The 26,422-nt window shown below is 32.9% G+C and overlaps 1 protein-coding gene across 11 annotated transcripts in view; it reads right to left on the bottom strand.

Annotated features, from left to right (window-relative positions):
* The window catches only part of NKAIN2 (sodium/potassium transporting ATPase interacting 2), an 831,125-nt gene that overhangs the window by 125,973 nt on the left and 678,730 nt on the right, over positions 1 to 26,422 (bottom strand). For 8 of the 11 annotated variants that reach the window (XR_004951018.1, XR_004951023.1, XR_004951016.1 and 5 more), the window contains one exon: positions 14,160 to 14,360. The exons of 1 other annotated variant lie outside the window; for it this stretch is intronic. Coding sequence is in view for 3 of the 10 variants with exons in the window: in XM_036221459.1 (XP_036077352.1) it covers positions 14,160 to 14,360 (201 nt within the window). In the remaining 7 variants the exon portion in view is untranslated. Of the gene's footprint in view, positions 1 to 14,071; positions 14,361 to 26,422 lie in introns of all 11 variants that reach the window. 2 more of the 11 variants (XR_004951021.1, XR_001597999.2) reach the window with 1 other exon arrangement.

Raw genomic sequence — 26,422 nt, 5'->3', positions numbered from 1 at the left:
AGAATTTTTAAAGCTTCTAAGGGAAATAGACAGATACATTACTTACAGTGCAATAATAAGCACACTCAGAGCCAACTTCTGAGGAACGACGAATGCCAGAAGACAATAGAACAGTTTCAAAATGATTAGAAAAACTAGATACCAACATAGAATTCTATACCAAATAAATTATCATTAAGAGATGAGGATAAAATAAATATTGGTTTTCATATAGGAAAACTAAATATTCATTACCAGAAGCTTATTAAAATGATTTGCTAGTAACAAAAGAATTGATGATAAAATAAAGACTAAAATACTAAGAAGCAACAGAAGACAAAAACTTCAAAACATGGAGAAAACATAAAAAGAAATTAAAAATATAAAAGTAACAGTAAATTAAGAGTTATAAACATAAAATAATAGACAATGAATCAGGGATATAGAAAATTAGAGGAACTTAGAGTGTTCTAAGTGTTCTGTATTATTCAGGAGGATGCTAAACATACTGATTATACACAGCTTTGTTAAGGATGTAGAGTAAAATGCAGTGCTAATCACTAAAAAAATATGACTTCCTACAAATATAAAATAAAAATGAATTTAAAATTTAAAAAATTAAAATGAAGTAGTTAAAAAAAGTAAAAAAAAATAAAAAAAGAAAGAAAACTCAAAATGAATTAAAAACTTAAACATAAGACCTGAAACTATAAAACTCCTAAAAGAAAACGTAGGGTAAACACTTTATAACATTGATTTGACAACAGTTTCTTGGAAATGATATTGAAAGCACAGTCAATGAAAACAAAAATCGACAAATGGAATTACATCAAACTAAAAAACTTCTGCACAACAAAGGAAACAGTCAACAGAATTAAAAAAAGAAGCACAGAATTGGAGAAAATATTTGCAAATCATATTATTTGATGAGGGGTTAATCTCTAAAATATATAAGGAGTACCTAAAACTCAATAGCCAAAAAATAATAACCCAATTAAAAATATGGATAAAATATTAAATAGACATTTCCTCAAAGAAGACATACGGATGGTTAACAGGAAGATGAAAAATAATCCTCAATATCACTAATCATCAAAGAAATGTAAATCCAAACCAGAATGTGATATCACTTCACAAGTGTCAGGATGGCTATTATAAACATAAATAAAAAAAATGGTTAATTAAAAAATCAAGTGTTGGTAAAGAAGTGGATATATTGGAACCTTTGCTCTCTGTTGTTGAAAATGTAAAATGCTATAGCTATGATGGTAAACAGCATGGAAATTTCTTGAAAATTAAAAATAAAACTTACCATTACATGATCCAGAAATTCCACTTCTGGGTATTTCATTCAAAAAATTTAAAACAGGATTTTGAAAAGATATGTGCTATTCTATGCTCAAACAGCCAAGAGGTGGAAATTAATTGATAGATTAATGGATAATGAATATGTGGTATGAACATGCAATGGATATACACACAGATGAATTAATGGATAATGAAAAGGTGGTATACACATTTCAGCTTAAAAAAAATGTGGCAACATGGATAAAACGTAAAGACATTACACTACGTGATATAAGCTAGTCACAGAAAGACACTGCATGATTTCACTTATATGAGGTGTCGAAAATAGTCAAACTTATAGAAGCAGAAAGTATAATGGTATTTTGAGGGGCTGAACAGAGGAGAAAATTGAAAGTTGCTGTCCAGAAGGTATAGTGTTTTAGTCAAGCAAGATGAAAAAGTGTTGGAGATCTGCTGTAAATGCATATACACATAGTTAAAAATATTGTGTTGTACAATTAAAAATTTGGTAAGAGGGTAAATTTCATGTGATGTGTTTTATCACAGATATGCAAAAATTAGGTAGATACTATTGTTATGCCTATTCTAGATGAGGAAACTGAGGCTTCAAGAAGATGACTAATGCTTGTCTCTGTACCTTTTACACACACGTTCAATCATCTGTAATGCTGAATCTTCTTTTTCATTGCCCACTTTTTTTAAATATACGTTATTCACTCACTCAGCCCTCTCCCTCATTCCACACTCACGGTCAAAGACTCTCTCTTTCCTTTTATTATTCCCCAGAGAGTCCTGAAGAATATTTGGTATACTATCATTAATCATTAACGATCATGTAAGAGATTCTTGTGGAACCTGAGGCTCCCACTAAAGGTCTTCTTTTGTCCTTCAGAACTAAAGATATTTCCTTTCCTTCCAAAGTTTCAATAACATACAGTTAAAATGCATTGTCACAGAGTCACAAAGTAGGGACTTGACAGACTGACAAGGATTCAGAAGCAGATAATTTAGCAAAACCCAGTCTGGGAGCTTTTTCCAGTAAACGTTAGAAAGGTGAAAGAGATGGAAGCAGTTCTCACATTCAGTACTTCTGGAGACTACTTTGGCAGAAATTTATTTTGTGCCCAATATTCTTAAAAATTATCATCTTAATGATGAAGATGAAAATACTGGAGGAAACTGAGTTTCCTGGCTCACAGAATTTGATTTTCTCTATTAGTTGGAGGCATGCAACAATGCAGATTTGTAATTCCTTCATCTCAGCTCTCTGAGTCTTAGAGTAACATGAACAAGTCCCACCAAAAAGTTTTAATGAGGTATAAAAAAGACAGTCAAAGGACTTTTTTCCTTTAGACTAAAAATCTAGTCAGTGGTATAGGAGTTAAGAACGATATTATAGTTCATTTCCTAAACATTAAACCATTTTCCTCTCTCTTTCTAAAATGTTCATTGTCAAGGAAAAGCAAAATATCGTATGTTCTTGGTGGCCAATCTAAGATTAAAGGTAACTGTCCCTCTCTGTACTTAAAATGACCTCAATTTATAACTACTTGGATTGCCTCCAGATTCATCTATAACTTAATTATATTTATCCCAGTTCACCTAGAAGAACTTAAAATGAAATAGTGACTTTGGTTTGTGAGGTTAGAATCAATAGCTATTAAGAGAATGAGATTTTTAAATCTAGGAGAAAAAAAGCAAGTACTTAAAATATCTCTTGCATCAGTCTCAAAATTCTAGGTACTCAGACAATGCAGATATGATATAATTTATCACGATGCATTATACATCTTTAATGTCTAGAAGGGTCGAAGTTAATGCAAGACAGACTGTCAATCAGAATAATAGCTAAAAATTCAGCTTTCAAAGTATTTTAGAGTTGTGTGGCACATTTAGAGAGGCAGATAGATCCCGAAGGACTGAAATTGATGAAAGCTATAAGATAAGAAAGTTCTATATAAGCCAAGTGTACCAGTTTCTCTAATTATGTCACTGGCATCGTGTAAATGCCAGACACCATTTTATATGCAGCTTAGATATAGCAGATGTTGGCATTTAAGTATAGGTTGCTATGAGAGAAAATTGCCCTTGAATGGAAGAGGAAGTTTACTGGCAGAGAAAAATGATTTTCTCAGTTAACAGTTATAACCCCAATAATAGAATTGTTTTCAACCAGAGGTTGTGGGGTGGGAAAGGAGGAAAGATATAATGATACCTCAATTCCAATCTAAAAAAGAAAGAAAATCAGCTTCAGTTTAAATTGTGGATGTGTGGGTTGTATATACATAGAACCTTCTCCTCCCTCTCTTCTCAAACCTCAAGACTTCATGTTAAATGGAACAAATCACATCCTTCGTGGTTCTGCTCTGTTTGGTACAGCTGCTTGCTGCAGGTGGTGCCCTAAAAATATATTGTTTGTTTATTTTGCAATATAGCCGTCTGCAGAGTGGTACCTAAAAGTGCAACAGCTCCCTTTTCTTTCTGTCAGTGAACTAAATGATGAAAGACTAAGACCTCCGCCAAACCTAGCATGAAATGGCCCAAATAAGAGGCACAGGTAGTGCTTGAGGCTCAGCTCCTGATAAGTTCCATTTTCTTTGGATTCATGTGGCAAAGCTGACAAGCAGACTATCTGTCATCAGAGCCTCTAACTGGGTTTCAGCAAAGCAAAGCCAAGCAACAAACCGCCTCTGTTGGGAGAATCATTATGCTCTCTGGGGATTAACATCTGTAAGCATATGGGATTTAAAGGAAAAAAGAACTCAAAATGGATCACAAAAGAAAGTAAAGTGAAGATTAATCTCAGGTACATGTTCATGCAGATATATTTAAATAGAGCTTTCAGGGATTTTTTAAAATTCAAAATGTAAATGATCAAATAATTTTTCTAGCCACATCGGCAGGTCCCTCAGAGTTAACCCTATTCACCTCACAGAGTTGTTAAACAACACAATAACTCATGTGTGAAAGTTTTATACACTATAGTTAAAATAATGATATACAAAATTATATTTTCGTTATTATTATCCTAGATTTTTTTCGATGAATGAATCTTAAAAAACAATTTCCCAAATTTCAAGGTTTATATGAACTAATTGGTACAGATTGATCACTGACAATAATGTCATGCCCACCAACCTTTTGCAAGGCATTGTTTACTATAAAAATTTTACTTAACATTACTGGGATTGTGATGAATAGATTTTATCATTTAATAGATGAAAAAAAAAATAAAATAAAATGTAACACTAGAAGATATTTTCTAGAAAAACTGAAAAATATTGGCTTCCAGCCAGCAAATCACTGATGTTTCTGTAAAATTTAGTTCCATAGAAACACCTTTGGATTATTAACATGAGAGGAGAGATGGCACCAGAAGAGTGAAGATGATGTCACGATTCCAACCTTCAGAATAAAGATGATGCTGTTTATCATGACAATGATAGAGAGAAGGACAGACAGTTGGAGGGCTTTAGAAGGGGAGTAGTAACCTCACCATCAGGCTTGACAGGCAGGCAGAAGCAGATAAATCAAAGAAGGCAAAATGAATTTTAAAAAGTTTAAAAAATAAATTTAAGAATGATTCAAATGTGGGAAATAGAGTGGGAGAATGACCACATTTGGAATGAAAGTGTTTAGTATTTTAAAGAAAGAGGAGAATTTAAATGGACTGAAGGCAGAGAGAGGAAAGATGAGTGATACAGCTAAGCTTACTTTTGAGAATGTGACCTATAATTACTGACTGGAGATTGGTGGCTAGTTATACATGATCAGAGCTGTAGATACACCCTCATGAGTGGAGGTCACTGCCCTTACCTATCTTTTACCTAGAATGCTCTTCTCCCAAACATCTACATGGTCCAGCTCTCATTATACTCAGAAAGAGGCTCAAAAAACCTATCAGAGTTACTTTCCTTGATCACCCTTTGGTAGCTTTTTTACCTTATTCTGCCATATTTGCAATTACCATTAACCAAAATAATCATGTGACAAATAACTGCCTCTTTAAGTAAAATAAAATATAATATTTTAAATTAAATTCAGAGAATGTTATGTGATAAACATATGTGTGTAAAAAGATGTAGCCTTGACTCTCAGGGTTACTACTTGAAAGTAATTTCACAATGTGTGGGAGTCAAAACAAAGGTCAGAGGAATAAACGGCAGAGTCAGGATGAATTCAGCCATGATGCCACAGGACAGGAATAGGAAAGAGGATAATAAGGACTAGGAATTATAAACCGCGCTCGCTGTACAGAAGAATGTGTGGGTAGAAAATAGTAGAGTTTAAAATACTATTTATAGGATTGATACAAGCAAAAGGTACAGAAGGAATATTACAGATGGCTCTTCTTCTACTGTGTAAACACTATTTAGCTTAAGTGTATTTGCTCATATTTTAATTCTTTTTCACTCAAGTATGACATACTAAACAATAAATTATCCCTCATATTATAGCTGTCATTATAAATCATCTTTACATTTTTCTTTTGAGAATGCCTTGCTGTTATTTGAAAAGGCTAACACATTCTGCTATTATGTTACCACTGTGTTTAGAAGTTCTTGTAAAAAGGAGATTGCCAACAAAGACATTTCTTATAAATGTTTATCATAATAATTGATCATGACTGAAAAGACATCTTAAAATACAATGATATTATATATTACAAAGTAAGATGGTAACCTTTTTTCAAGGCCAAAAACTTATGTTTTTCACAAAATACTCTTTTAGTATATGCTGAATATTCTATTTATATATACTAAGTACTCTATTTCTTTCCAAAATGACTTATGATTTAATATACTTTACTATTTTATTCTGAAACAAATTTATAATTATAAATTTAAATATAAGAAATGAAACTGTACATGGTTCATTGCACAATACTCTATGTACGCAATTTCATGTTATTGAAGAAAATATCTCATATTGAAACCTAATTATTGGTGATTTGTTGTAGAATCCTTAGCTGTCATTATAAATCATCTTTACTACCTAGAATCCTTACTACCATCTTAAATGTATTGGTATTCTTATTCCATAATGTTTCTAGCTAGTCTCATAGATTAAGTGACATACTCTAGGAGGTAAGCAAGTGCTTCAAATATTACATATACATAGAACCAGATATTGCACACTGATGACAATGATTGATATGGGATAAAACTTGCCTTTGTGTAGTCTAGTGTTTGGTACACTAAATAGTATTACACTGGTTTAAGAATCACAGTTCTGTTTGAGTAGTACACCGAGTTGGGCTTTGTTCCTTTTTGAACATCACTGTTAGTTTGAAAAAATAATAGTATTCTCAAGGAGCAGTGGGAAAAACTGAGCTAAGGAAAAAATAAATAACACCATCTTTATTGTTTTCAAGGCAATTTTTTAAACATTATCTCATTTAGTTCATAATTATAAAATAGTTTCTTATGCAGCTTTGTGTAAGATTTAAGGATTGTTATTCCCAGACTGAGAATATTTTACCTTTATTTCTGAATTCGCATGTAGGGAATACCAGAAAACATTAAAAGAAAAAAAAAAAAAGAAAAAGAAAAAAACTTAGACAATTTGACTTTAGAGGCTGTTCAAGTTCTTGTGTTCAGGAACTCACAAAACCACTCACCAATTTATAAGGGCACATTTCAGGAATAAAGCATAATAAAATAAAGTACATAATAACTGACCTTCAGGGTTTATTTTTACCAAACTTGACTGACGTCTGTGGATAAAACATCAGGGTATTAGGTTCTGAAAGGATAGTGTTCTAACAACTTTGTTATTGGCAAGATAAATTGAGAATGGTTATAATGTTAAAGCATGTGCCATTTCAGAAGTATTAATAGGTCTTGATTATTTCTTCCTATTTAGGGATAAATCCAGCAGGGGTTCTAAAATTAGTTTGTAGAACATTGTTTACATGTGCTAAGAAATGTCCTTTCCTAATTCTATTTACCACTTTCGTTCTCTTATTTCAGGAACTTTTTCATTAGAAAAATACCCTGTTCACAATTGCGATTTGGTTCTTCTCAAATTTTTATAAATATATGTATAATTGTATGATATGTATCATATATGTATATATGATATGATATCATTTACTGGGTTACTATCCTTTGACAAGTATGTCTGTGTATCTCAGTACCCAGGAGAACTAGAGTTTGGAGCAGTATGTAAAATATTTGAAGCCAAGCCGTAAAGCTATTGAAGCATCACAGGAGCTAGGGAAGAAGCCAAGTGCTTGTCATTTTGTCCGTTTCCATTACAGGCAGCAAGTAGTTTTTTCCTAAGTAGAAAACCGTTGTCCAGTCTTGGAAACTGGACTAGGAATCAGAAGACTCAATTTTTAGTTCCAGCTCTATACCACCTCATTCTTTAGTGTGGAGATATAGCAGACCTGGCACAGATACACACATTCAGTATTTGACGACAGACTAATTATGTCATGGGCCTGACCCTGCAATATTGGAAGGGAAATGACTCTCAAAGCCCAGAAAGGAGTTGATAAGCAACTGGAGCTGGGGTACCATTTTTGGTATCATAGAGTCATCTTTCTGACCAAACACCACATATTCCTGAGCAATTCAGGACAACAGAGAGATCAGTAGTGAAAAGAAAGGGAAGACACTAATATTTCTGGTGAAAATTTTGAAAATTACACTCACATAGACCCTACCTCAGGCCTAAGGAGACAAAATTTCTAGAAGTAAGTAATGTTCATAGTAATCCTTTAAAAAAATGAGTAACTAATTTCTAGTCTCAGGCAGCATTAAAAACCACTGCTTTAGAGTAATGGACTTTAAGAAAGAATTTTTAGAAATTTGTTTAAAAACTGTGTACATTTGAAATTGATGTTTGATATTTTTCATCATTACTTTAAATGGCTGAAAAAGGGTTATTTATATTGGTATATCATAAATATTAATAGTAAGTTTTAAAGAGACATTAGTTACTCTTTTAAATATATCCAATGAAATATTACTCAGCCATAAGAAGAGATGAAATACTACCATTTGTGACAACCTGGATGGACCTCAAAATAATCATGCTAAGCAAAATAAGCCAGACAGAAAAAGTTGAAAATTACATGATCTCACTTATATGTGGGATATAAACCTAAAAGCAACAAATGAACAGGACAAACAAACAGAGACTCATGGACATGGAGGGGGGAGGAAGATAGGGTAAAGGGGTTCGGAAGTATTAATAGGTCTTGATTATTTCAGAAATATGAATAGGTCTCGATTATTTCTTCCTATTTAGGGATAAATCCAGCAGGGGTTCTAAAATTAGTTTGTATTAACCAATGTTACCCCAATAAACTTAATTTTAATAAATAAATGCACATATATATCTCCAATAAAATTTGAATGTCACTGTGATTTGAAATTCATCTTCTTCCATTTAAAAACACATGTGCATATTCTTCTCTAATAATCATAAATTTTATGTATTTCCTTTTCTTTTGAACTTGTATTTCCATACCACTCCATCTACAGAACTTTTTCTAATGTAATGTTTATTTATTTTAAAGTCTCTTATATCTATCACACTATCATACTTCTCTGCACCAACTAGATACGCATATAACATAAATTTGTGTTAAATTAAATGCATATAAATTTACATTTGATTTTTTTCTTTCCCATATCTATAGGGCATTAAGTGTTAGAAATGTATTCTTTTTCTTGACATTTAAAATTTTTTTAGCTTTACTGCAGTATAATTGGAAAATAAAATTGTAAGATATTTAAAATGTACATTGTGGTGATCTGATATACAGATGCATTGTGAAAGGATTCCCACCATCTAGTTAATTAACACATCTATCACTTCACATAGTTATCTTTTTTTTTGTTGTTGAGAAAATAAAAATATATTATTATTTGGGCTATCATGACAATTATGATTTTATAAAATTGATCAAATCAACAGTCATTTACAAATGTTGATCAAAATTAGGTACAAAAATAAAATTTTGTTTGAAAATCATTTCTTATTAGTACTAGAATAAGGCAGAATTTAGTATGAATTTCATTTTTTTTTTTTTAGGTTTAAGCACAAAAAGTCTTATTATAAGAGAAGTATTAGAGACATTTGTTACAATGACTCATTCAACTCCTACAACTTCTGGTTTAGGTATAAATAATTTACATGATTATCTAAATAAAAATTATTTCAAATAATATACCTACTGACAGATCTATTAGGTTTTTCTTCAATTTTAATGATGGCAAAAAAATGGAAATTGCCCAATATGCATCAGCGATTTCTGGGAAATATACCAAAAACACTACCAAGACATAATAAACAACTATTAATTATGTTTCTAACTCTTTCTCTTAGAGGCACCTAGATTATTCTGATGTATATAAAAACATGTGTGTGGGATACTGAATACTGAAATATTTAGAAATTATGTGATTTGAGCATATTTTTATCAAACCATAGAGATACAGATATGGCTAATTTAATTTATAAAAAATAGCAAACACAATAACATAGATTACATGGCTAATTCATGTTTCACTGTGAAACAAATAAACTAAAAATCGAACTTATTTTGTTTCTTAAGAAAATCTGTCTTAATTTTTTCAATTCAAACAAATGTAATGAAGAATATACACATGGCAACTATTTTACTTTTGAATGCAGTAGTAGCTGAGTATCAGTCATACCATTTTCTCACTTACCCTTTTAAAACTACTAAAGTTCACAACACAAATTTACTATTTACCACTTTAATAACAATATTCTAGGCTACATGAAAATCAGGACCCAAATCTTTGACAATCCACTCTTTGTCTGTGAATAAGGATTTCCAGATTAAAGGAGTTAAAATGTAGCCTGAGCAGTAAGCCCTTCCCTCTCATCCATGAACCATGCAAGTCATCAATATCCAAAGAAATAGTCATATGCCATTCCCAGCACAACCCCAAATCAGCTTGGATAAAGGAAGGCATTTAAGGTTTTGAAAATTTCTTCACCAATGTTATTTCCAGGCAAGTCTTAGCAAGCTGAATGGCAAATATTTATCATTAACTGAGAGTAATTGGAAACAGCTGTGACTCCATCCATCTGAAGACATATAGTTTATCTTCAATTTTTTTTTAACACAATCTGTTGAACAATGACTTCCATCATTTAATGCACTCTACAAAGCTAAAAGTTTTCTAAATAGGAAAAAGGCTATAACTGAAGGATGAACTTGGAAGTGAACCTATGAACAGCACCAGATTTTTTAATCTATCCTAAAGTCTTCTATGACTTCTCTGCTAATTCATAGATGGTTTCCAAGTCAATTTTAATATCTGCAAAAATATTAAGCTTATTTACCTTTCAGCAATATCCTTTATTGGTCTCCTAAAAATATTAATAGTCAATTGCTACAAACTTAGAAGTGTGTCAGAAGTAAAAAATAAAGGGACTAAAGGGAAACAATGTCCAGAAATTGTGGTTGTAGGAATGTATATAAAATGTAGAGATATTGGTTCAGTGGTAGTAAGCTAGAGAAAAGAAAAATTAAATATTTATTTTTGTTTTCTTCCTCCAATAAATTATTTAAAATCTTAACGTGTATTTTAAAATATAAAGTTACTTCAGTTCTGGCCATACATGTTTCTCCTTAAGCTTCGTATGTGCATCTCTTTGTGAAACGCCCTCCCTTTTCATTGTATTAGTTACGCGAGTGAGGTATAATGTGCATAACAAATATGAGGCACAAACACCCATGGCTGACATAGCTAATTAATTATGACATTCTTTGCCATAAGAACTCTGAATTTGGGGGCTTCAGGAATCCATTACTCATCAGCTGGTGCTGGCATGCAGGGTGAAGCCTATTTCTTATCCTTGGTACCAAAGAGAAATACAGGTCAGCATGTCCATCTTCCCTATTTACCAGCTAAGAAGTCTCAGGAAAGGCTTTTAACCTGTTCTGCTGCCCTCACAGGACTGTTACACAAGTCAAAATATTTAATTCCTGTGAAGACATTTTGTAAATGGTGCAATTGTAATCACATATTTGAAGAAATTGGCTTAATTCTTTTGCAACGTGAACAGCATCATCTCTCTAGTTGACCGCCTCCTTGGCTCTCCCCATACATATTTATTTGATCTATTTTATAAGTGTAGGCTATTTTTTATTTTTGGTTTTATTAAAATTGTGCACACCTGCATTCCTTTTGAACGTGATATCTGCTACTAACTAAAAGAAAACGCCGCTGCTGGAGGAGGAGAAAGCACGAAATCTCACACCTGGCTCATCATTATGGCATTCTGGCAGTCCTTTCTGCTCGGCTGGAAACTGTGTGATTAATAGCTCCTCTTCCCAATTACATGGATATTATACTCATCTTCCTTTGGCTGCAGACAGGAGATATCTTATGTATGTGCAATGCAAATGTGGGCTTTGTGAATGCTAATTTCAAAATCAGCTCAAAGTTGATTGGCAGAAAACCGAACAACGGGGTGACAGGCGTGCCAGGGGTCAGGAATCTGTGAAAGAAAGGCTTAGTGAAGGTGGAGAAAAAGAACTAGAGAGATTTGGAGTTAATCAAGAGCAGTAGCTGGAAGAACAGCAGTTTATGAAAGCAGATCTAAGCCACATATCCTGGAAGAGAGGGCAGCTTCAAAGACTGGTGAAAACAATGAGAAGAGCGAGGGTTTAGCTGACTTTACAAAAAGCAGGATGGAACCAAGAGCCAAGATAATGCTGTAAACTGCACAAACTGTGTTCTCGGTCTATCACAGCCCTGAAATGTGCCTGTTTGCACATGGTTGGTACCCTTAGGAACATCACTCCATTTTTGATTGTGACATCTGCAAGGTCAGGGATCTTGTCATTTGTTTCTCTAGATGCAAACAGGGGCCAAGCACTCAGATAGTGTTCACTGGACTGGATTGAACTGAACATTTCATGTCAGGGGGATGACTTGGGTAATGTGACAATGGGAGGAGCAGAGATTCAAGACATTATTTCATCTTTTACTCATGGCAGTAGAAGGGATCAGAATGACTATAGAAAAATGTAGTTGGAAGGCTTCCATTAACTAAGTGGAACAAATTGTTCAAGATAAGCTCAATTTTAATTTGCTTTCTAAAACTCTAGTTAAGATTTGCTAAGTTTTATGTACAGCGGATGCTTTCAGCCCAAGGCTGGCTAGACAACAGCATGTCTAAACACTGAAAGGCTGCTGAATATTCTCCAAGCAGTTGGCTTGGGTACGCTGTTACTAACTTATTTTCAGGGGATCCATAGTCGACATTGCAAATGAATAGCTCCTGAATAGAATGGGTGGAAAAGGGGAGAGGTAAAGTTGTCACATCCTGTGATAGTTTGCTCAAACTATTTTTCCACTCAACTGGGGGCAACGTAAACAACTTGAGAGCCAATAGCTTGAAATATCAGTCACGACTGGTCGTAGGGACACTCCATCCATCTTTTCACTCTAGACATTTTGCTTTTACAGATGTTTTTTACTTACATAAAATATATTTTCTTTTGGTAGTATGTCGGACTCAGCATATGTTTCCATGTCCAAATGTATTTTTTAGAAAATTACTTGTGTGCCAAAATTTTATGTGGGGTTTAATAAATCAGTGAATACAGTTTATACATAACTTCAACTAACTCTCTAAAATAGTCACATATAACTATCCATGCATATAAGCAAGCTGTATCTTTATAGCATCTTTGACATATAAATGGAAGTTTTCCAAAATGTTTGGGTACAGTATAGAACAGAGTTCCAACAAAGGAATATTTTATCTACAACCTCTCTCTAACATGCATATGAAGATGTTTATTTGTCCTCCAAAACCAGAAATATTTTTACATGTGCCACATGAGAATGAATACTTCAGCTAAATGGATTTTAAATAATTAAATGACTACTTCCATCCTATCAAATATAACTAATCTTTATTTTAAGATAATCGAATGCAAGATTCTACTTGCATTATTTGTTGTTAATTTTAAGACTATGCACAATAATTGGAGATCTACATGGAGTCAGAAAAAAACATGTGGACTAGCACATGTAGATTTGTCATAAATAAAGGGAGACATCTATAATAAAGTTGCCTAAACTTTATAAATCCCACAAAATTATTTATTTAGCCTTAAAAAAGTTTTTCTTGAAAGGGGGTATGTTATTTATCTTATTTATCTCTTCGTCGTAGTGAGGCAGTGTAAAATAACATATTTTATATAACGTAGGCATATATTACAAAAACATGTTCTACAAATATACGAATACAAAGGAGTAACTGATAACTCCTATTACTTCCTGGTAGAGGGAAGGCTCATCATCAGCATAATACTGGGAGAAAAATGAGGGCATAAATCCTAGAAGTAGAATTAATTTGAAATGCTGAATTGTATTGAAGGGGAGAGGGACAAAGGGTGATGGATGGTACCTGGGGACATCTGGGAAGAAGATAAGGGCAAATGAAGAAGAGAATTCCCAAGACTAATAGCACAGCCAAAAAGAAACAGTGTGTGGGGGGCAGAATACCTATTGAAATCTTATAAATTTGGGTATTGCAGCATATTAGTTATGAAAACTCTATGATTTTCCCTTCAGATTCTTTGGAAAAGTCCACCAAAAGCCAAATAATCAAACCTTGACTGGTTGGATTTCTTATATAAAGTGCTAAAGATGCCAATGTTTTTTAGTGATTGCTGAAAAAAACTGGCACACTCAGTCCAGGGCACGGCTTGGTTTAATCTCACAAATCCTTATTAAAAGTGGCATTAATTAGGAAATAGAAAATAGCCACATTTTACCTGCATATTCCATTGTGCGCACTGAGATTGCACAGAAATAACACAAGTCCAGAAGCACTAGAAAGAGTGGTTGGCTGTCAACACTTACTGCGAGGACAATCTGGAGGGAACTATGAGCCACTTCTATGTACTGGTACTCCAGAAAACACCCTGAGACCGTGATGTAGCGATGGTCTTCTGGGGCCCAGTCTGGGGCAGGTGTCACTGATGTCACCGTACATCCTGGTCCATTCTCCATCCACCAAGATCGGTGCATTGAAATATTAAAAGTCAGGATAAGGTCTGTTTCCTGTAAGAAGGCAATTTATAAGGATGAGAATTATTTTATAAAAGATTTTGGGGGCTGACTTGTTCTAGGTTTCCCATTTGAAAATGTGGGTTTCCTTCCTCCTCTTACTGCATTTTATAGGTAGAAAAAAAGCCATCTAAAGTAAAACTATCAGTTTTACCTGAAAATTATGTATCTATGGATTCTACTTATATAGATTTACCTGATTACAATAATATAAATAAAAATATTAGTAAAATTATCAATGACTTACATTAATTGTAATACCGGAGTCCTTATTTTTAGGACTTGTAAATATTTCAAAGGAGCAATTTAAACTATTTTATCAAGTGCAGTTCATCATTTATTAAATCTGCTATTTTCCTCTCCCTCAGACTATATGCATTTTGCCTGTTTTAAATATCAAAGTTGTACTTCAATTCAGCAAAATTTAACATAATGTAGTTAATACTAAAATGTGTAAGACCTTTATTTAATAGAACATAATACTATTTGTTTTTTATCCTTACTATTATTATACAATTATATCAGGGTCTTTTCAATCTTGTCAACTGGTACTGTAAAACTTGTCATAACATTTATTAGAAAATATCATTAACAAATTCTTGCGGAGTCGAGATAATAAGTCAACAAAGTGAGGTTCAGCATGTTAGCCTGATGTGTAGCTATAAATGGAATAATGGTAGAGTTTCTACATAGAGAGCTTGTAATCGCATACATAAACATAGAGTTATCAATAACACATGGACAAATGTTATCTTCCCAGAAGAGAATGGCTAAAAGAATGAATGGAACACATTTTATTATCTGCCAAGTCTTCAGGAAAGATGAATTCTAACAGAGAGTGTCAGTGGTGAGAAAAAAGAATTATTTCAGTCTCAGTGACAGAGCTGCAAGATAATAGATGCCAACTACTCTCACTCCAAAATGAAGTGTTGGATTGACTAGGTAGATCTGGCATAGAAAATATAACAAATAAGGTTTTGTGACCTTGAAGTACCACAAAAACTATCTATGCTTTTGATTACATTAATTGATTTTTGATTACTGAACCAATCTTATATACCTGAGATAAATCCAACTTGGTATGTATTTAATCTTTTTGCATATTGTTGGATTCATTTTGAGAATATTTTATTGAGGATATTCGCACCTATATTCATAGAGGTATTTATTCATAGTTTTCGATTCCTGTAACGTATTTGTCTGATTTTAGCATTAGGTTAATGCTTGCCGCGTAGAATGAGTTAGGACATTTTCCATCTGCTTCAATCTCTTAAATGTGACTGTAAAAAATTGATGTAAGTTCTTTCTTAAATGTATGGTAGAATTCACCAGAAAACCCATCTGGGCCTGGTGCTTTTTGAAAGCTATTAATTATTGATTCTATTTCTTTAATTGATATAGCTCTATTCAAACTGTTTTTTCTTCTGTAGGATTTGGGTGATTGTGTCTTTAAAGAAACTTGTTTCATTTATGTTATCCAATTTGTGGGCACAGAGTTGTTAATAATATTTCTTCACTATCTTTTCAATGCCCATGGGGTCTATAGTGATGATCCCTCTTTTATTCTGATATTAGAAATTTGTGTTTTCCCTAATTTTTTCTTACCCAGGTTAAAAGCTTATGAATTTTATTAATGTTTCAAAGAAAGAGCTTTTGATTTAATTGACTTTCTTTATTGATTTCCTGTTTTCAATTTCTATTATTTCTGCTGTAATTTTTATTATTTCTTTTGTTATGCTTACTCTGAATTTAATACATTCTTCTTATTCTAGTATCTTTGAGTGAAGCTTGGGTTACTGATTTTAGATCGTTCTTTTCTAATATGCACTTAAGTCTATAAATTTCCTTCTAAGCACTGCTTTCACTATATCCCACAAAGTTTGACATGTTGTATTTTCATTTTCATTTCGTTCAAAATAATTTTTAGCTTCTTTTGAGAGATCTTTGACCTATGTGTTATTTAGAAATGTGTTGTTTAATCTCCAAATATTTGGAGATATTCTAGCTATCTTTGTTATTGATTCCTTTACATTTTGCGACATATTTTTCACTATCTGTTCATAGCATATCCATCACTAATTCTTTTTAGACTAATAGAACTGTAAGGATTCATTCAATATTAATTTCTACATGGTCTAATACTTCAGAATCAATAATTCTTTATTCGTTATTTTGCTGGAGACTTTTGACCTAGCATTCTACAAACTTCTGATCTCATCAGACTCTGGGCATAATGTATAGAATTGGACATGGGTCTTCACTTAACATTATTTCTCTCTTATGTTGGATCCTCAGGTTCCTGGATCTGATTAAGATGACTTAATATTCCCCTCAGCTTGATTAAATAGATTTCTTCCTGAGTTTTGGCCTCTCAACTCAATCTCTTTAGAACATTTTCTTTAGAAAACTTGCAATTGTAAATTATTTCCCTGCTCATTCAAGATGTAAATTTTCTAAAGCATAAGAATGTCTTTCTCAAGGCCTGGGGAGCCACCTCTTTGAAATGTAATTGTCAAAGAAGAAAGCACACTTATATCATGGTCTCTGTGAATGGATACTTACCTTTGATAAGTGACAATTAACAAACACAGATGGCCTAATAACAAAAATAACTTTCCCCCTAAAGTCCTCTATCCATTTACATTAGCTCACTCAGGCATTAAAAACTCATCCCAACTTTTGTTTCAGTGGAGTAGAGCTTAATCTCTTTTCTGTGTTGAAATAGTCTTCAACAAAGTCCTTGCCTGTTTAACTTGGAATTGAACTCAGTTCTACACTGAAGTCTCTCTTTCCTCCTTCAGTAGTTAAAATAAAATCTATCTTGCCATTTTTAACCAGTGCCATTTTTTTTTTAACAACTCTCATGCCTTTTTTTTTTTTTTTTACCTAGTTTGCTCTCTTGTTTCACAGAGTACATAATTAACTAGTTTCTTAAGAACAGATGAATGATTTAAAGTCTCGAGAGTTTTCATCTTACTTTTATATTAACTGCTACTGTAGCTGGGTATATCTTCTTAGTTGAAAATTATTTTCACTCATAACTGGGTGAACATTTCTCTATTATCTTCTAGTTTCCATTATTACAATTAAACAATGTATTTTGTTTGCTACAATTTTTTATGTAACCTGTTTTTTCTTGCTCTCTTGCATATTTTTGTTTTAAGTAGTGGTATATTTCAAAAAAACATCAAAAGCTGTAGAGGCTATACCCATCACTCAGACTCATTACATTTTATGTTTGCTTGCAATAATTTTTTAAATAAAATTTGATACATAGAAATGATGTCACCTCTGTAAGTTTAAATATTATTTCCCTATCTCTCTCCCTCTCAACAGATATTTACTGTTATTATTTTAGTATTATTACTCTCACGAAAGTTTTTTTGTAGATTTACTGAATATTTACATAGTCAATAATATAAAGTATTGTTTTTTAGGTTTCAAAATCTGTATATATTCCATAATTTATTTTATTTTCATATTATAATTTAAGATTATCTGTATAGAAAACCTTTTTTAGCTTTATCTTCTGAAATTCTATATGAGAGTACCTTGATGTTTTTTTGTTTTGTTTTGTTTTTGTTTTTGTTTTTGTTTTCATTACTTTATAGAGCATCTGGAGGGCCTTTCCATCCAGGAGTACTTTCCTTCCATTCTAGAAAACATCCTGCATTATATCCTTAATTGTTCCCTCTCCTTTACTTTTTTTTTAATTATTATTAAAAGAGCTCCTGTAAGTCACACATTTGACTTCCATGATTATCTCTTATATTTTTATTTTTTCTTTCTATTTTCATATCTTATACTTCTATTTACTCTCTTGGAGATTTTCTTTACCAAGTCTTCCCAATCTGACATTGAACTATAGTCTTAATTTTTAACATTTTAAACTTTTAAGAGATAATTATTCTTTAATTTTTGCTTGTATATAGCTAATATTTTTAAGTTGTTTCTTGGCTACAATTTTTCTTAGTTCCCTGGTTATTGTTTTTAAATTTTGTTTTCTATATTGTTTTTGCTTTTTTAAGTTACTTATTTTTAGTACATAAATAAGTAGATAAATAAATAATATTAAAAATAATTATCAAGAATCTACTACGTGCCAAAAGCAATGCTCCTACCCTTATAAGAGGGGGAAATAGACAAAAATATATGTATAAAAATCTTACAATATGTACGGAGTGATTAATATATGGAGAAAAATAAATTCAAGTGAAGAAATAGAATGATAAAGAATTGGGGAGAGTGTGACACTATTTTAGATGTAGTGGTAAGAAAATACATCTCTTATTAATTTGTATTTGAACAGAGTTCTGAATAAAGTGTAGAAGTGAAGGGAGCAAACATGGCAAAGAGCAATCCTAGCAGATCAAACAGCCAGTAGGATTGCCCTGAAAATTTTCTTTGATGTTTGTTTTTGTCTCTGACTTTCTTGTTGGAACCTTTCCTTAAAAGTCTGGTGATTGTTGGTTGTCCTTCATATCAAAAAAGATAAACTAAAACTTGACTGGCAGTTTGTTATGTACTAGTGGGCTGAGCTGGTCAGCTGGTATCCTTCTAAATGCAGTGCCTTTTAAATGCTAGATCTGTGGGAATCTGTACAACTTTGTTCTGGGTCTTCCAGTTTACTTATAGGGTAGACACCAGACCACAGCATCCTTGGGCGGAACTGAGAAGGAGATGGTGGTCTTGGTACATAATGTGCAGATTTTTTTTTTTTTCAGTATTTCATCTTTAATTAAATCCTCATGTTTTCAGATACTTAGCCATGCCTACCCGTGCTTCAAGAGCCTCACCTGTCCAGAGAAGAAGCCTAGTTATGCAGACTAAAAGAAGGGCCTGGGGCAGTCTAACCATTCCTTGAATAGATTATTCAGTCCATTCCTGGTCCTCTGCCTCACATACTCCTTCCATTCTTAAGTCCTGACTTTCCAAAGGTTTCATGGGTCAAATCTGCACCTTGGAATCCTCCTCTGAATGTCTATAGGTTTTAGTTTTTTCACACTGCTGAGTCATTGGCAATTCTCCATCTACTTTCTATTTTCTAAAAACTGTTGACATTTCTTGCCCATTTATTCCTTTTCATATTTCCTTTTTACTGTGTGTTTAACCTTTTTTTATTCTTTAATATCATTTGGTACAGTTTCAGAATGAAATGTAAGTAAGTGCATCTTCAACCAGCAATCATTAACTGGTTGATTCCTGGCATAATCTTATATTTTCATTTATTTCATGCAGATGTTTAAACAAAAAGTCTCTGTGTATGTATGCATGTATGCATTATTTTAACCACAGAGTAAAAACTCCTGGTTGTAAAACAGACAATAGAAAGGTCTCCTTGAAGTCCCTTTTAAATGAAATGGAAATTACTGAGTGTGACCTGCTCCATGCATAATCAATAGCTTATTTAATTCTGATGTATTTTCAATTTTGAGTTCAAAATTATAAAGATTTTTGAGACAAAGAGCTAGTTTCATTAGCACATAATAAGGCAGAAAATCAAAGACCAAATCCTGTGTATTCTGTGTAGACGTATATTGAAAAACATACAAAATGGGCTCAGACTTACGAAATTTGAAAACTTTTATATCTAAAGAAAAGTTTCATAATTATGTATTCTGATCAGTATAGCGACCAAAAAAAAAATCATTGTGTCAAAATATTTATTTATCTCCCTTAGTAAGTCTTCAAAAAGTTCAGTTAAAGGACTCTATTTTTGGTTGTGTCATTTTTTAAAATAACAGGGTCTGATATGTTATGTGAAAGCTCTTATTAGCACTAAAATGTTGTTTCTGACAAGGAGGTGTATGTATTCAGGTCACTGCAAGAAGCCTAATTGCTCAACAAATAATAAGCATCTGATTAAAAAAGAAGTTGACAAGCAAATGAGAAAATACTAGTAACATCTCAGAATTTCAATTAGAAGCCAAAATTTATTTTCAGAGTTTATGACATTTGAAGAAGAGCATACAGGCATATATCTATTTCTGACAGTAAGCAATGGAGGCTATATTGCAGAGATCGAGTTACAGTTTTAAAAATCTGAAATATTTTCTTTGATTTCTGGAATTTCCTAATACTTAGTTCTTCTTTTAGAATAATAATACTGAAATTTGTACATTTCCATATCTAGACTGCTTAGTTACTATCTGAAAAGCTTGAAACTGCACTACTTACTAAATGGCAGTTAGGTTATAGCTAACAACACAGTTCAGTTACTAACAAATTTCAATTATTCATATACCATTTACAAAGCATTCTACCAGGCCATAATGATATAAAGGTATATAAAATGATCCCTAATATTTTGGGGTTTATTGTCTCTTTTGGGGGACAAGATATAAAGATAAAATGTAACAATACAAGGAGGCAGTTGATAAGAACCTAATGAGAGGTGTGGACCATCTATGCGCAGGTACTCAAAGAGTGTGATGCTTATGGACTCTGGTGAAATAGCCTCCTAGAGATGGGCACTCTAGCTGGGTCGTGGAAGAAGGGGCAGGCTTAGATAGGCCCACAGCCTGGGGGAAAGTTTTTTTTTTTTTTTAAGCATATAGATCAAATAATCAAAATTGTAGAGCAAAGACTACTGATATATTTATGGACCAGTAAGTAGCCTTACTTTTATGAGATGAGAGTTTGTGAAAAGGAATAAAATAGCTTCAAAAGATAAGTTGGGAATAAACTAGGGAGGGACTTAAATATTAAACCAAGTATCCTAGCTTGTTGAAAAATTCTTATCAGTGACAGGACACTGGCACTGCCAAACGTGAACCAAAAGTTATTATAATAAACATAATCAAGTCTCCTGTAGGACTGGGGTGAATAGTGCAGGAAATATGTGGTGAGTCTAGTACAGGTGCTTTATTAAACAACAGTCATTATAGATGAGATGACATAAATGGTATAAAATCCAAATGCTTGGCCTTAATCATACCAGACTATTCTGCTGAGTTCCATCAGGGTCCAGGGAGATTGGGGCAAGGACCACTGCTTTCAATATGCTCAGAGTAAGAATGGGAACAAGTCAGCATTATCCTTACCTTAAAACAGAGTTCTGGTAATGACATTACAGGAATGCCTAGCAAGCACATTTAATGCATAGAAGCACCTTGTAACAACAACAAAAATACTCTGGGAGGTAAAAATATATATATTAATAAAACATATATATAGGACTGAGATGAGTAGTGAGGAAACCCTGTGATTGAATGACGTTCTGTAGTTAGCTAAGGAGACAGGAATTGGGATAGTGGGAAAGGCTGTATTTGACACCAAGATTCATGTTGTTGTTGTTGTTTTTAATGAACTTGAATTTATTTACAACAAACATATATTGAATTAAAGTTTAAAATATCATCAGAAAGCATTGTAATATATCTCATTGCTAATACCTACATATGGGTACTAATTCATAGGAAACCCTGAAAAGTTCTTTAAAATTTCATCATTCATGGCTTATTTCTGGCTGGTGAAACTTAATATTCTAATCTTAAATAAAGGTGTTTTTTTCTGTTAATATATTCGTAGAGCTATGCAAACCTGCTTATACATATAAAAACCCCATTGCTAAATTTATCCTGGTAACATATGAGAATCAGTGAAAGCAAATCATATTGTTCAAGATGCCAAGAAGAAGGAGCTGAGAAAATATGGTTTTGAGAAGATAAGCAAAATTACAAATGCACTTTAACAGGTTGAATGAATGTTGCATATATAGGAATGCAGCCCAGAACATATGAAGGTTCATATCTAACAGCTCTAAAATCAAAAGATGTTATTTATCCTACTATATCGTGAACTTAAGAGAAGTTGATGAAGCATCAAATATACTTTTATGCCTTTACTTTCTTCTAGAATCTTTGACTATGGGTAACTTTGGGATTTGGCTGATTATAGATCATAATTCAATATGACACCATAGCTAATGTTAACACTAGTTTCTGGCTCCTATTAGTTATTCAAAAAAAGATTTAAGGGAGAATTTCGATAACTATGGAAAACACTGCAGAGATCATTTTAAAAACAGTGAAGAAAGTCTGATGGTATATAGATTTCTAAAAGCTAGAATTTTAAAAACAAAATGTGTTTCTTCCCCCTGGGAAGAAAGATTCACTAAAGATTTAGTGAAATATTTAAAGTATACTGATATTTTATATTTTCAATGTTTTTAGCCTGAAAACAGGTTCCTCATGTCTGTGTTCAAAAACGGGCAGTATTTCACTTTTCTAAATCCTATCCTGACTACCTTCTTAGTCTAGATACATATTTTATATTATTCCACAATTGATATGTACCATCCGAATCCTGAGCATTATTGTGAAAATCACATTTTTATGAAATCATCTTCAATATCTCCTTATTAACATCCCATATATCCCTCTGCATTTAAATTAATACTTTGGGCTACTCTGTCTAAGAAGCATTTCTGATTAATTTCATTCCTTTTTCAATGTTACAACATGTTATATATATATATGTATGTATATGTATATACATATACATATATATGTGTATATATATGTACGTGTGTGTGTGTGTGTGTGTGTGCGCTTTCTTCTTATGGGTAAAAGAGAATGTTAAGCCCCAGTATAGTCACTGTTCCTGCTCAAGAAATGCATATTAACTCTCAAGTGGAAAGAAAGTCTCCATTTGGAATCTAAAAATTTTTTTAAAGATGATCCTTGTAATATTCTAAAATAAAAAAGAGAAGAAAGGAGGGAAGGAAGAGAATAAAATAGGAAAGAAAGAAGAAAAAGAGGGAGTGGGGGAAGAGGACAGAAGGAAAGGAAAAGAAAAAAAGAATTCAATAAGAAAGGCTCCATGTTATGTTAAAGTTAACTGAACCTCCAGAATCTATTTCTTTCCTTCCTTCTTTCCTTCTTTCCTTCTTTCCTTCTTTCCTTCTTTCCTTCTTTCCTTCCTTCCTTCCTTCCTTCCTTCCTTCCTTCCTTCCTTCCTTCCTTCCTTCCTTCCTTCCTTCCTTCCTTCCTTCCTTCCTTCCTTCCTTCCTTCCTTTTTACTTCTAACCATAGTACCCATCAGCTGTAAGTGGGATCTAAGTTTCGCAAAATGAGTCTTCTTTCCTCTCTGTCACACCCTTACTAGCAGATGCTAGAGGCAGAATTTTCTCAGCTGGTTATAATAATGAAAGATCAACTTCTCACTGACTTTATAGTTTTCGACGTACTGAAACTTCTTCAGGCAGCTTTTCCTGCTGTTTTCTCACTTTCCTGTTTGTTCCCTCCCTGCAGGTTATTCTTTCCATCTTCTGAGTGTTCATTTCCTGTCTAAGAGTTTTAAAAAGTGATCTGCATTCACTCTAGTGGCTTGGGGAGGCAAAGAAAATGTTAGCTATTTCAAGATGTTACTGCCATTTTAGCACTCACCTAAAGACAATGATTTCATTTGTTTTTAAAGCACATTTATGTGGATTTTTAATTGGCATGGAGACACAGAGGTACTGACAATAGCAAAGGCTTACAGACATTTAAGGAGCACCAGAGCATCCTCCTCAATAGTTCCCCACCATTGCTGCCAGTCATCATTCCACCTATGTGTGTAGCCCACCTCAAGCACTGACATCTTCATTTCCTCAAAGTCAGAAATTCTGACTCGGATAGCATTTGTTCTTGTCTCCAAGGATTTCAACTTGTCAACAGAATTAAATCGTGAGTCCAATCATCTAATTTTGATCCATAGTTCAAATGTATATTGGTTTAATTTATTACTAGAGACATTGATAAAGCTTTATGTCCTTTCTTCACTCATTCTCTGAAAGAGAAAAATCCACGGAAAAATGACTAAAAAATGGAAGCAATATAGAGATGAGCCTAGTGTTAATGTTACTGATGGACTTCATAGTCCTTTTTTCAGTTATTGAGAATGGCCATAATCAGAGAGAAAATGAAGTGCTAATTAACAGAAGTTCTCTGTAAAAATCTCTGTAAACCTTTCATTTTGAAGCTAAGTGTATCTCCTGGTGCATGATAAATTCTAAAACATCGTTAAATTTGAAGCAATATATACTTCAAAAAAGAAAGGAAATAAAATTTATGTATTCATTACTTAGTAGATGCTACAACAAAATTTAGAATTAGGGATTACTGTCCTGATTGAATAAAATAAAAAATTAGGCCGAGCGTGGATAAATAACTGCATCAAGTTATTTTTATTAAGGATGAAATTAAGTTTCAAACTTATTTTCGTCCGACTTTAAGCCTTCCCACTGGACCTTGTTGCCTTTTAAAAAATTATCTTGGCCACCCAATCATTCCCAAAATACCATATTAAGTATTCTTTAGAAGAATATACTAAAATAAAAATAATGGTGGACATATAATTCATACTATTTCAGAAATCTCCAAATCCTATTCAGAAACCTCCTCAGCGTTAAAGACCTTGACATATTTTCTTAGATGGTTTGGTAACTCTAATCTAAAACTCATTGTACCCTGCATTTACAGTAGAGTTATATTTGTCATGCATTTAGATGAAGAAGCTTTTAAAGATATTTTAGTTGTACTTTATTCTCATGAGAGAATTTTTTATAAGTGGTCAGATTTGTCTCTTGTCTTGTTTTATCCTAGCAAGTACATAGATCAATACTGCTTAGAATTTATGGAGACAAATATAAATAAACCTCTAAGTCTAAATAAAACACCTTTAAGTATATGTATCTATTTCATTTGGATTGCTTCCAAAGAGCTCTTTGCAGCTTTCAGAACACACAAGGCCAAGAGGCTACTGGTGGAAAAGTCACTGTCTAGAAGAAAACATTAAAAAACAGAAAAATACTCATCATCACTTTTATATTGACAGAACACTTAGTTCTTTAGTCTCCGTTAGGAAGAGGGAATATTCTCCCTAGAAGTACACGGCAAAACATAAGTATAAGTTGGGGGCACAAATACAAGAAAGAAAGACATAATTCAATCATGTTGCAGTGGTAGAAAAATGAGGGTAGAGTGGGGTGCTGGGCAAGATAACAGTTCATTCTAGAAATGGTGCTGATATTGCAGCAGCAGCAGCCACAACTTAACCTTTTTTATTTAAAAGTGTGCTTTCCTCCAGCTCTTTTTTCCCTATTCATTTTGCCTATAGAAAGGCACCATTATCCATCAAAATGCTCTTTTCTATTTATTGATGATTCTCTTTTTAAGACTATCAGAAATTTCTTTATAAGTCTTATAAAAGGAATAGCATAATTCCTCATCAAAGTGATTGTTCATAGCTATAAGCCAAGGAGCCACTTGAGTTCATACCATACACATTAATACATCCAATATAAAATTGAAAATCTCATTGAGAAAAACACAGTGGTATAATTTGTTATAGATGGACTTTGTTAAGCTACTTCAATAAAGGAATAATAAAGTAACCAGTTATTTTCCTTAAGTGGACATAGAAATTACATGACATATAATCTTCTCTTATACCTAAGGGATCTTACAGTCTTCTAGTCAGACTGTTTGTTTTGTGTTTAACAGACAGTGATAAAATTGCATCCTGAATGTGTGTCCGGGTAGTTGTGGGGTCTAAAAACCATGGCATATGAGGCTCTTGTGATAATTCGAGTTGAATTGTCTGGAAAATAACAAAATAAAAAGGACTCTCATTAAGTGCTTTCAAATATTTAAAATCCAAAATTCAGAGGGATTGATCTTCAGTTAACTGATACAGTTAACTCCAGGAAGGAGGTATCTGAAAGGTTAGGCAGACCAGCCTCAAAGGATTAGAAGTGTGCTCAAAAGAATGGGTGGTGTTCTGAATAACGAATTCCTGTAGCTAGTGGTATTCAACACTTAAAGGTTCGATGGTCACGTAAGAGTGAAGTCTGTACTTAAAACTTGTAATCTCTTCCCTCGAAATGATTCTGTTATTACAGGACTAGAGAGAGACTAAAGATCACATATGATAGGATTTTTTTGTTGTAGGTTTAGTCAATGCCACTTGAATAGACAGGGTAATGTAAACTTCTGAGGATATCGCCCTATCAAGTGATATGAAATAACAGAAAAATACTCTATAATCTAAACTCTACGAATCACCAGTTT

This window comes from Rousettus aegyptiacus, unplaced genomic scaffold (assembly GCF_014176215.1).
Source record: "Rousettus aegyptiacus isolate mRouAeg1 unplaced genomic scaffold, mRouAeg1.p scaffold_m13_p_1, whole genome shotgun sequence".
NCBI lineage: Eukaryota > Metazoa > Chordata > Mammalia > Chiroptera > Pteropodidae > Rousettus > Rousettus aegyptiacus.
The sequence above is the reverse complement of the archived record's forward strand: the minus strand, read 5'-3'. Positions and strand labels throughout refer to the sequence as shown.